Source organism: Pleurodeles waltl, chromosome 11 (genome assembly GCF_031143425.1).
Source record: "Pleurodeles waltl isolate 20211129_DDA chromosome 11, aPleWal1.hap1.20221129, whole genome shotgun sequence".
NCBI classification, from domain to species: domain Eukaryota; kingdom Metazoa; phylum Chordata; class Amphibia; order Caudata; family Salamandridae; genus Pleurodeles; species Pleurodeles waltl.
This window is the reverse complement of record NC_090450.1, coordinates 31,081,380-31,093,471: the sequence shown is the minus strand read 5'-3', so window position 1 is coordinate 31,093,471 and position 12,092 is coordinate 31,081,380. Positions and strand designations below refer to the sequence as shown.

The following is a 12,092-nucleotide window of genomic DNA, read 5'->3' as shown; positions in this document are numbered from 1 at the left end:
ATCAACACCTTGAAGACTGAATGCTGATGTAAAGCAATATAGTCCTGGTCATAAAATGGAATTGATCGAAATTAGTATGATAAATTGCAGAAATAATTTTTAGAGATTGTAGATTAAATTTTTTCGCAAGTATGGATAACATTGGGTAAGCTAGTTTAGGGTAAGGTTATATTGTGAACTCTGACATGGAGGCATGATGAATGGGGATGAGTGCTCGTGCCTACAGACGTTATGGGTGAGATTAATTAATCCCTCTAGCCAGAGGAATGGAAGCGAAGAAAGATTTAATAAATTGAAGGGATGGGCACCTTCAATAACCCCACAACAAGGAGTTATCGGAAAGAGCAGTAGCTCCCTCTAAAAAGAGAAATTGATCTATTTAGTAGCAGATATGAAAGAGGAAAAGGAAGAAAGGATAATAGAATCAATGAAGGATGATGTATTTGTTCATTTTGTTTTCTGTAAAGAACTACATGTATTGCCTTCCACTTCCTTTGGAAAGCTTTGAAGGGATCTCTAATAGAGTTTTGTTGACTTGCTGGTGCTGTGTTTGCAGTTTGATCCTTAAAGAAATGAGGTGGGGTCCTAAGCTTGATGGGGTTTGGGTGCCACTCCTTTTGCCAGAGGAAGAAGGATTATTCAAAAAATTGCTAGGTGCTGATTTATGACCTTAAAAATGCATGACTTTTGAAAGCTCAGTTGGTTTGTTGGTTAAGAGCAGAGGTTATTCAAACGTTGTGAACACAGAACTTTTTATTATTTACTCACATGCTTTATTCTTCAAGTTAATTTTAGTATAACTACCCATTTGCATGTGAAACCAATCAGTCATAAAGATTCCTGTTGTGTGACTTCTATTCTTATCATTGCTTGTGTTATCCATGCACAAAGCACCTCCTGGGAGCTTGAATAGATCAGCCAACACGGCAGAAGCAAACTCTTACTTTTGATATTTTATCTTGGTAGAAATCCATCAAATCCTGGGGTTCCTCAAGTGCTCCATTCTCTTTGTGACTCCGGATTTCCTTCTTCAGAAATTCCTCCAGGATGGCATTGCTCTTGAAAATGTCCTGATGAGGTCCTGGAAGACGCTGCATCAGCCATGGGAAAACATCAAAGACCTGGAGTGAAAGACATTGTATTGAGTAAGCAGAGTGTCCTTTTCTGATCATACATTTAACAAACATATTGTAGGAGCGTAGCAGAATACGTTCTTGTTTGACACAATCTCCCTCTAAAAGAGATGCGTTCTGGATTATGGGTCGACCGTCGTGAAGTATCGCACTATTATTTATGTGAGTAGGTGTGTGGGACAAGTGTTGGATTGTGTGCATCTCTAAGAGAACATGAAAATAGAAACTGCATTGTCAGAAAACTTAAAACATAAGTATGAATGTGTAGTGGTATGAACTACACATATATAGTGATAGTATGTGGGGACTAAGCAAGAGAAAGCACATTAAACCCAATCTATACAAGTCCTTGTTTTCCTGTCTATTCTGGATGGAAAGCCTTGCTGTTTGTGTCAGGCTGCTAAGGCTGAGCTCGGATACTCTACAGTGATTAGTGTTTAATACTAGGTGCCAAATTGTGTAAACATGTTAGAACTCAACCAGAGCTCACTCTACCTTTGTGGCTTCTCTCCCTCAGAGCTTCAAAGTCCAGTTCCCTAGCCCATGAACCCTCCTTACACTAACTTATTCAACTGGTCCCTGCTCACCCAATCCCCTAAATCCTTTTGTCTCCACCATCCACAGCCAGAATCCACAACAACCACATATCTTTGCTACTTCTGGCCGTGAGCTTCTCCTGCATCTTGCTGCTGTGAAACTAGACTTGTCTCTGATGAAGTTTCCAACACTGCATTGCGAAAGCTAGGGCACAAAAAGCAAGTGACAGAACGCCCATGTACTTTCTTATTTAGAATGTGTTTGAGATCAACATGCTATATGAGTAGATACAGAATGTGTGAAAGCACAGGGCAGCAAAAAATAAAATCTTAATAAAAAAGTGGCAACAGTTAGAGTTGGGGACAGATGGAGATAAACTGAAGCACAAGTCAGAAGGAGAATTAAACAGAGTCAAACAGAGGCAATGTGAGTTCGATTTCAATGGCGATCTGTCCTTTACCTAAAACTACATATGGAATTGAGGAACACGTTACACCATATGGTTTGCTTACTGTACAGTGTCCTTTCTGAATGTGTGATGTAAACTCTGTTGTCTCATTCTCTGTTTTGAATTATCACTGTGCTGCTTCTATTTTGTGTATATTTTAAGGTGCGCTGAAGTGGATTAACGATGGAGTAATGCAAAACATACAAACACCTATGTGAATTCCCTACATAACTTTGTAAGAAAGTATGGTGCTAAAATAATCAATAAGCATGGAAACATTGAAATGATGTCAGCTGTGGTACATGCTTCCTACCGCTGGAAACCCCAGGCTCCCTGAGAAGTGCAAAATGCCCCCAGCTCTGAGTTTAATCAAAACTAGTCATGGAGTACTCATGAAAATCTTCGCAACTCAAATGCCCAGAGAAATGTTTCACAATAGGTTTGGTGCGAAATTGGGTAAGATTGAGATTTACCTGATCTCATCCTTTAACTGATGTCTTTGTATCCTTTTACAGGGCTTTCTTTTAAAACATATATTTTATTCTACATTCTCATCGGACATCTATTTTTTCTTTTTGTCTTTCTAATTTCTCCATCTTTGGTTGTTTGCTTCCTTCCATGTATTGTATCTTTCAACACCTTACTATTTTGTTTTGACCTTGCATATGTTCTCTTTTCCTCTGCTACAGTTTTTATTAGGATCGAGCGCGCAAGCGCACTGGCCCCTATTGTAATCTCTCTGTGGGCTTTTAACCTCACCCATGTCACGCCCATCACTTTCGTTGGTTCGTGGGCTTGTCTTTTAAAATTCGCTTGATTTCATTAGTGAAAGGCATGTACACGTCAATCCTTTTCTGGTGTTTAGCCCTCCTCGAGCGCACTGGCCAACTACTGAAAACATACAAGGCTCCATGTTTTCCAGATGGTTTCTGGACTACTTTTTATTTTTATTTTGTACACAGCAAGATCTCGCTGGGCAGTAATCGAGCGATTTTCATAACTACCAGTTTAATTCTATTGTTTATCCTAGTGCTCTACGCAAATTCAAGATTTTACACAGCGTGATCACGCTCCTTTAAAAAAAACTATTTGTATTTTTTTTGTAATTTTCCTCATCACTATCCCCACCCCACCCACTCCTCCACTTGTTGTTAATGTGCTTGTTTGGTTCGAGAGGAAATAAAATAATATAAATATTGAAAACATTTTTTCACGCAAACTGAAATGGAAATTCGAAACACACCGTAATTATAGCAAATGCTTGCAAAAAAAGGGAAAGTAGTAGAAGACAGTAAATGAACTGAAACTAGCCCCTTGCCTCGAGTGACGCCTTCGTTCAAACCATATGCTTGTTCCATTTAGAAACAAGCTATTGTAATCTGACACAGCAGCCCAGTAACTTCAGTGCTGTCCGCTGAGTTGTTTATGTCAAGTGCTGGTAACTGGATATCTAGGGCTAACTCAGACGTTCATTCTTCTGAAGCTGATAAGCTAGTATCAGCGACTTCGATGAAGCTGTCTCCGGATATGCAGTGCTCTGTGAAAAGGCTAAATGCTGGCACTAATCAAGGTGTAAAAACATGCCATTATTTTCAAAACAGCAATGAAACAAATATCTGTGCAAATGCTTGTTTTGTGTTCCTAGTGCTATAAGACCATAGAAAGAAAGAAATGCTTGATAAAACATCATTCGGGGGCATAGAGGTTAGTGGAGAAGCAGGCGCAATCGCACCAGGCCCGAGGTTAACAGGGGTGTAGGAGGCTGGCCTGGTTTGTAGTGGGTACCTTTGGTACTTACACCTCATACCAGGTCCAAGTTATCCCTTTCTAGTGAAATATAGTAGTGTTCTATGCTGATAGAGGTAGCTATGGCAGAGCAGCTTAGGCTGAACTAGAAGACATGCAAAGCTCCTGCAATACCACTTATAGTTATATAGTACTTAAACACAAGTAAAGACAACACTCAGTGTTACTGAAAATAAAGGTAGTTTATTTGGGTGACACAAGGCCAAAAATATCTTAGAGGCAATACTCCTTCTGGAGATATTATACACAATATATACACTAGACACCAACATAAAGTAAGTAATTAGACATAGGATAGTGCAAACAATAGGAAATGCTGTAGAATGCAATGGGAGAAAATAGGTCTAGGGGCAATACAAACCATATACTAAGAAAGAGGAATGCAAACCACAAATTCCCCCCTAGACAAGTGTAGTGTGCATAGAATCGCTGGGAGAGTAAGAATACAGCAAAAGTAAGTAAATTACCCCACCCCAGAGCCCAGGAAAGTAGGAGTAAAGTACTGCAAGTTTCCTTAGGACACACTACAAGTCATGATTAGAGTTATTGCAAGAACCAAGCAAGACTGCAAAAACAATTGGTGGATTCCTGGACCTGAAGACCTGTAAAGGAAGGAGACCAAGTCCAGAAGTCAGAAGAAGTTCCAGGAAGGACAGGAGCCCCTGCCAACCCAGAAGAGGGTGCAAAAGAAGAGTCCCTGGTTGGACGAAGACTGCAGAAATGCATCCAAGGAAGATGTCAGTGGGTTCCTGTGTGATGCAATGGATGTCCCACGAAGAGATGTTCGATGCAGGCGAGTTTTGGTGCTGGATTCGTCCAACAAGCCTTGGTTCCGGCAAATACGCATTTTGCATCAAAATCGCGCTGTCTGGAACCAGGAGGGACCTGGGGGCCTCAGCTCAGCTTGAGGAGGAAGAGGGGGCTCTTAGCACTTCAGAGAGCCCTCAGTCAACCAGACAGCACCCACTGGAGTCCCAGGACATGGGTACAAAGGAGGTGCAAAATGTGGTTGGTGCAGCACTACAAAGAAAGGTACCACGCTGCCGGAGATCAACTCAGCGAGTTGAGTGTCGCAGGATAGAGTGCTGGGGACCTGGGCCAGGCTGTGCATGAAGGAATTTTGCAAATAGTGCACAGAGGCAAAGACGTGGTGCACAGGGGCACTGTCATACTCGGGGAAGGCAAGCTCTTACCTCCTCCAAATTGGGACAGCAGGACCTCAGGATAGTCTGTGTTGAAGGGGTCCACCACCTGGGTTCCAAGCAGCACGCTCGTCACCAGGAGAGGAGTCCAAGAGAACCGGTTGTTGACTTAGTAGGTGCCTGCAAGAGCAGGGAAGTGACTCCGTCACTCCACCAGAGATTTCTTTGCAGGTGCAGGGTGAAGGCAGGGAGTCCCCAAGGTGTGCACACCGTGGACACTTTTGCAGTTGCTGGCTGGAGCTGAAGTTGCAGAGGAAAAGTAGCCCTTCTGGATACTTTGTTGCTGTTACAGCATTTCCTGGAGCAGTCTGCGGTCGATCCGAGGTTGGAGGATGAAGTCGTCGTTGTAGAGGATTCCTGCTGGAAACTTGCAAGTAGAATCTGATGAAAAACCCACAGGAGAGACCCTCAATATCCCGAAGAGGGGGATTGGTTACCTTTTCAGGTATGGACCTAGCAGGAGGGGTCTCTGATGTCACCTGCTGGCACTGGCCACTCAGAGGCCTCCAGAGTGTCCCCACACCTTGGAAAACAAGATGGCTGAAGTCTGGGACACACTGGAGGAGCTATGGGCACCACTCCTGCGGTGGTGATGGACAGGGGAGTGGTCACTCCTCTTTCCTTTGTCCAGTTTCCCGCCAGAGCGGGGACTGGGGGTCCCTGAAATCGTGTAGACTGGCTTATGCAAGGAGGGCACCATCTGTGCCCTTCAAAGCATTTCCAGAGGCTGGGGAAGGCTACCCCTCCCCAGTCTGTAATACCTATTTCCAAAGGGAGAGGGTGTAACACCCTCCTCCCAAAGGAAATGCTTGTTCTTCTTTCCTTGGACTGAGCTGCTCAGACCCCAGGAGGGCAGAACCCTGTCTGTGAGGTGGCAGCAGCTATAGCTGCATTGCAAGCCTCAGGGAGCTGGTTTGGCAATACTGAGTGTCCATGGAGGAGCTCCCAGGATGCATGGAATTGGCTCCCCAATGCCAAATTTGGAACGGGGGGACAATTCCATGATCTTAGACACCTTACATGGCCATATTCGGGGCTACCATTGTGAAGCTACATATAGGTATTGACCTATATGTAGTGCACGGTTGTAATGGCGTCCCTGCACTCACAAAGTCTGGGGAATTGGTCCTGGGCTGTGTGGGGGCACCTTTGCTAGTGCAAGGGTGCCTTCACACTTAGTAACTTTGCACCTAGCCTTCAGTACATTAGACATATAGGTGACGTATAACTTACTTAAGTGCAGTGAAAGCGGCTGTGAAATAGTGTGTGCACTATTTCACTTTGGCTGCAGTGGCAGTCCTGTGAAAGGGTTTGTCTGAGCTCCTTATGGGTGGCAAAAGAAATGCTGCAGCCCATAAGGATCTCCTGGAACCCCAATGCCCCGGGTACCTAGGTACCATATACTAGGGACTTTTAAGGGGGGTCCAGTGTGCCAATTGAAATTGGTAAATGAAGTCACTAGCCTTTAGAGACAAATTTAAAAGCAGAGAGAGCATAAGCACTGAGGTTCTGGTTAGCAGAGCCTCAGTGACACAGTTAAGCACTACTGACAACACACACATTAGGGCACACACTATGAGCACTGGGCTCCTGACTAGCAGGGTCCCAGTGAGGCAGGCAAAACACACTGACATATAGGGTTTTCACTATGAGCACTCGGGTCCTGGCAAGCAGGATCCCAGTGGCACAGTAAAAACACACTGACACACACTCACAAACAGGACAAAAGTGGGGGTAACCATGCTAGAAAGAGGGTACTTTCTCAAAAGGGGCCTGTCATGAACTGTGTGTCCAAACAAACTTGCTCACCCACATATGTTATTCATGACTTTCGGCCCGTACTGCTCCTTTGGGAAGATATTTCTATTACACTTTCAATGGCGCTAGATCACTACTTAATTTGTGCTTGTGTCCGGTGCGGAGTACTGGCAGTTATTTTTGAGGGCCGGCTCTCATTTTTCTGCCTCAAGCATTCACTGCGATCAAAAGACACATGGAAAAGAAGGAGGAAGAGAAACACGAAAAAGCGTCACAGTAGGGGAAATCAGAAAGCTGCAAAAGTGAGCAGAAGGTGCAGGGAGTGGCTTTAAATGGATTGTAGAGGCCAGAGATGGCTTCAGGATTACGTTGCCTCAGTATTCCGTGTTCCCACATTTGGTTGGAGCAGTCGCGTGTTTAAGAGGAGGACTTTGGGCACCGGCACCTTTTTAGTTACAAATTAAGCACTGAGCTAGACACAGGAGCACTGTTGAACGGTATCTGGTTATTTTATAATAAGGCACTTGTAAAAATGACACGTGAAACCTGCCCGCTACCACGCATGTGTGCAATAAACACCTAAGCTCTGACAGGTCAATGACTGCCCCTTGCACTGAGTGGCAACACAGAGCCTCAGCAAAGGATGCTTATATCTGCGAGCCCAGGCTGTGCAGGGCTGGTGGCTGGTCTGTCTGCATTCGCAGGCACCACTGCACTGGTCACTGTCTGCAGCCTGGAAACTGACTGGCACTAGCTCTGTAACTTTTCAAGTAAAGCAGCATGGAGGAAACAGGAGCTCTTGATAAATTGTCTGGTTTATCGTCAGCTGTATAGTCTGGAAAAGTGGTTTCGGTTCAACATTCGGATTGCAACATAACTCTAGCGATAGTTATTAAGAAGACTTTAAAAGTCAGCATTAAGACGTCAGCTGAAACAGATAATTGGGGAGAGGTAAGACAGAGCCAGTTAGAGAGAAGAAAATCGTGATCTTTGGTCTGTATGGGTATATTTTACTTCTCGGTGCTGTAAACAAAAGATATTACAACATTGCTTGGTAGTATTTGTGGTTTCCACCTCAAAATGAAAAGTAGGTTGATTAGCTTTAACTCATTGAGCTGTGGTCTCCTTCTAAGGGCCTTCTTTAGGCATGGGCAAAGTGGATTGCTGTCCATGGCCCCTACCTTCCAAGGGGCATCATGAAAAAGTTATTTAGACAGTCCGAAATCCTGGTGTAATAAATAAGAAGATAACAAAATAGGTGTTTTGTTTATTTAACAGCTTGCTTAGTTCTTTTTAACTCCTACTCTCTCCCTCATCCCTCCCTACCTCCATCCTCACACAAGCAAAATTCTCTACCTTGCATCTCTGTGTCTACATCATATATCTCTACTATTCCCTCTCCCTTTCTTTCTAATTAACCTCCCAATTTACCTCAGTGTTTATCTGCTAAAGCTCCACCTTATGCCTCTCTCTACCTCTGATTCATCTCCCTCACCTCTCAGACTACTTCTTCATCATTGTCTTCTCTCATTTTGCTCTCTCATCACCTTCTTCTCTATTACATTTCACCCTCTCTACCTCACCTCTCTCTAGACCTGTCTCTATGTACATCTCACTATATTACCAAACCCTCTCAATACTTGCATAAACTTCACCTCTCATTCACCTGATCCGTTTTTTATACTGCCCCTTTATTTCCCTCTGTTATTCATCTCTCCCGGTGTCCACTCAGTCTCTCTATCTTTCTATTGCCTCATTGCTTTCTTTACCATAGGTTCCCACTTACTTTCCTATCTCTTCCTACTTCTTCCTTTTTTAGGACGAGTGCACAAGCGCTTTGACCTGTTGTAAGTATTGTGGGCTTTTAACCACGCCCACCGCACACCCATCACTTTCATTCGTTCATGGGCTTGCCTTTCAAAAATCCTTTATCATTGGTAAATGCTTTACGTTTGTCCCTCCTTGGGGCGGTTTTGTTACCACATTGCAGACTACGCCTCTTACATGGATAATTGCACGATTGCCAATACGTTTGACTGCGAGCGATCTTCTTTTTCTTTTTGTGTCTCTCCTTCGTGTTCATGGCAGCTGTGGCGCTTTGAATTGGCTCGCTTACGTCAGCTGTTTACTTGTTATTATCAATGTATGTCACAAGAAAAGTCCAGTTAAGAATTTACAACGCTAATAGCGAGATCCATTGCATTGCAAATGCTTGTTGTACATGTCTTTGCTTTCATGTTTTGCATACTTTCTTTCATTTTTCTCTTACTCGGCTGCTGCCATTTTTCATTCATGCTTCACTTTCCTCTCCCTCTCCTCTGCCTATTCATGTTCACCCATTCCTTTAACCTATTCCTTATTCAAGAGACTATTTTACTCACTCATTTTCTCTCTACTTGGGCATTAATCTTCTTCCTAATTTTCTCTCTCTGTCTGTAACAGAAAACATACATGTCTTACTTATCAGCCTTTCTTTCACAAGCTTACTTGTAAATTGTCTCAGGTCACACATACATGTTTCCGTCAGGCTGTTTCCTTCGATTAACCACTCACTTGGAATATGAAGTCATGTTAATACTCACCCTGTTCCACGGGCTGGCTAGTCTTTTAGCAACAACATCATTCGCTTCAAGGAGCTGATGGAACTCTTTATCGTCTCTGGAGAAGCAGTGCCCAAAAATCACAGCAGAGATCACATTACCGACAGAATGGATGATCGCTGGAGAGGGATCCAGGCTTTTCCCTGCAACGACAAAAGGAAAAACATAACTCACTGGAGCAAGTTATAGTAAACCAGAGAGCAGTGGGGCCCGTGGCTGACTATACCTAGCAAACAGAGCGAAACAACAGTGGACTGGAATGCTTTGCAGAACAATTTAAGAGGTTTCCTCTTTTTTTAATATGTAGCTGTCAGGATTATTCCCATATTCTCTCAGGTGCATGGACAATCTACCAATGAGATGTGAGATTCCAAGTGTCCGGCACTAACCAAGACATTCATTACTCGCTTTGCAATGGAAAGTTGGTTCCTCAAGCCTCCTTGATTTTAGAGGTAGCTTGCTTTGATGAGTGAATGTCTAGTTTCATAGCTTGCTTTGACCAGTGAACGTCTAGTCTCAAAGGATATAGTGTGAGGCTCCAGTTTAAATACAGTATAAAACAGATAAAATGTAAATAAAGATGAATGTCCAGAGTTCCTTTTCTGTATCAAAGAACAAAATGTTTATATTGCCTTTTATATATATATATATATATATATATATATATATATATATATATATATATATATATATATGTTTTTGTTTAACACATGTTTTATAGGCATTTTTATTAAGACTTACATGACAAAATAAAAGTTCAAGGACGCATGATGAAAGCATTTACCAAAACAACAGTATTATCTAAATTCCAGGCAATGCTTATAGGCCCTTACTCTAGGAGAAGCATCCTTGTGTGGCCTCATCCTACATTAGCACCTGCTGTGCTCCAAAAACAAGGCTGAGTGCTCTCAAGCTGTATAAGGTCAACCTATGGTCTAATCACTTGTCAGGGGACCCTCCTGATCTTGGGAGGGAACGAACTGCTAAAACATTCGGGGATCATGGAATTCCCTATGAGTGATATTGAAAGCCAACACGCCCAAAGAGGGGCCAGGAATGGGACTATAGCGCCAAACTTTAGAAACAAACAAAGAAAGAAAACAAATCAACAACTAAACTAAACCATTTTCACTTAAAAGCTACTGTCTCATAGGGAGTAATGGTGGTAGCAGGAGAAGAGAGGGAGGGTACCTCAAGGAAGAGGGCAGGCCCGGTAAGGCTGTGGGGGCTATTATCCACCAGTACCAGCTCGAGGGCCCATGATGACCAGGCACTCCAGGCCCTTGATTACTTGGGGCATCCCAACAGGGTCAATACGCTGTCCCCAATCACTCCTGCTCATCATAAGTTGATTCATCTGCAGTCGTAGGACACTCCCACTCGTCCACTACCACTGACCACAGTTGAGGACTGTGAGGACAGCTGCTCCCCTTCCCAGCCGAGGTAACTGAAAAGGTCACCAACATGCAACTCATGGAGTTCCTCAAAGCAAAGCAGGTCCTAGATCCCCCAAGTCCGGTTTCAGGAGCAACCACAGCACTAAAACAGCCCTCCTCACAGCCACCGATGACATCCGCGCCATACTGGACCATGGAGACACGGCCACCCTCATCCTCCTCGACCTTTCCACTGCGTTTGACACAGTTTTCCACTCCACCCTTTGCACCAGACTCCAAGACGCCGGAATCCACGGTAAGCACTGGAATGGATTCAATCCTTTGTCACCAGAAGAGCCCAGAGTGCCAGACACCCGCTGTTCACCTCAGCACCCAAAGAAACTTGCTGCAGAGTACCCCATGGATCCTCACTAAGCCCGACCCTCTTCAACATCTACATAGCCTCTCTTGCTAAAATCGTCAGACAGCACAGCCTAAACATCGTGTCCTACGCCGACAATACCCAACTGATCGTCTCCTTGACCAACAACCCATCAACAGCAAAGAGAATGTCCACAACGGATTGAGAGCAGTCACTGCCTGGATGGAAACCAGCTGCCTCTAACTCAACTCTGAGAAGACTGAGATCCTCGTAATCGGCCCCACCCCCTCTGCCTGGGACGACTGCTGGTGGCCTTAGGAAACACTCCCACCACCACCGACCACACACGCAACCTGGGTATCATCCTGGATTCCACGCTCTCCATGACCTGCCAAGTCATAGCCATTTCATCATCTTGCTTCCACACCCTGAGCCTACTTCGGAAGATTTTCAAGTGGATCCCCACTGAGACAAGCAAGACGGTCACCCATGTGCTTGTCAGCAGCAAACTAGACTACAGCAATAAACTCTACACCGGCATCACTAAGACGCTCCAAACAAGACTACAGAGAATCTAGAACACAGCAGCCAGACTCATTCTGGACATCCCCCTCCACAGCCACATCACCGCCCACCTCAGAGACCTGCACTGGCTCCTGCTCAACAAATGTATCACTTACAAGCTACTGACATACACCTACAAGGCACTGTACAATATAGGACCATTCTACCTCAACCACTGCCTGACCTTCTACACCTCCACCAGGCAGCTTCAATCCTCCCAACTCACCCTTGCCCTCGCGCTCATCCCCAGAATCAGGAAGAGCACAGCTGGAGGCAGATCCTTCTC

At 44.3% G+C, this 12,092-nt stretch overlaps 1 protein-coding gene across 1 annotated transcript in view; it reads right to left on the bottom strand.

Moving 5' to 3' along the window:
• LOC138266546 (cytochrome P450 2J4-like) overlaps positions 1-12,092 on the bottom strand; it is a 67,457-nt gene that overhangs the window by 38,719 nt on the left and 16,646 nt on the right. The window contains exons 4-5 of the mRNA XM_069215401.1: positions 9,467-9,627; positions 945-1,121 (exon numbers count right to left, since the gene is read on the bottom strand). Of these exons, the coding sequence (XP_069071502.1) occupies positions 945-1,121; positions 9,467-9,627 (338 nt within the window). The remainder of the gene's footprint in view (positions 1-944; positions 1,122-9,466; positions 9,628-12,092) is intronic.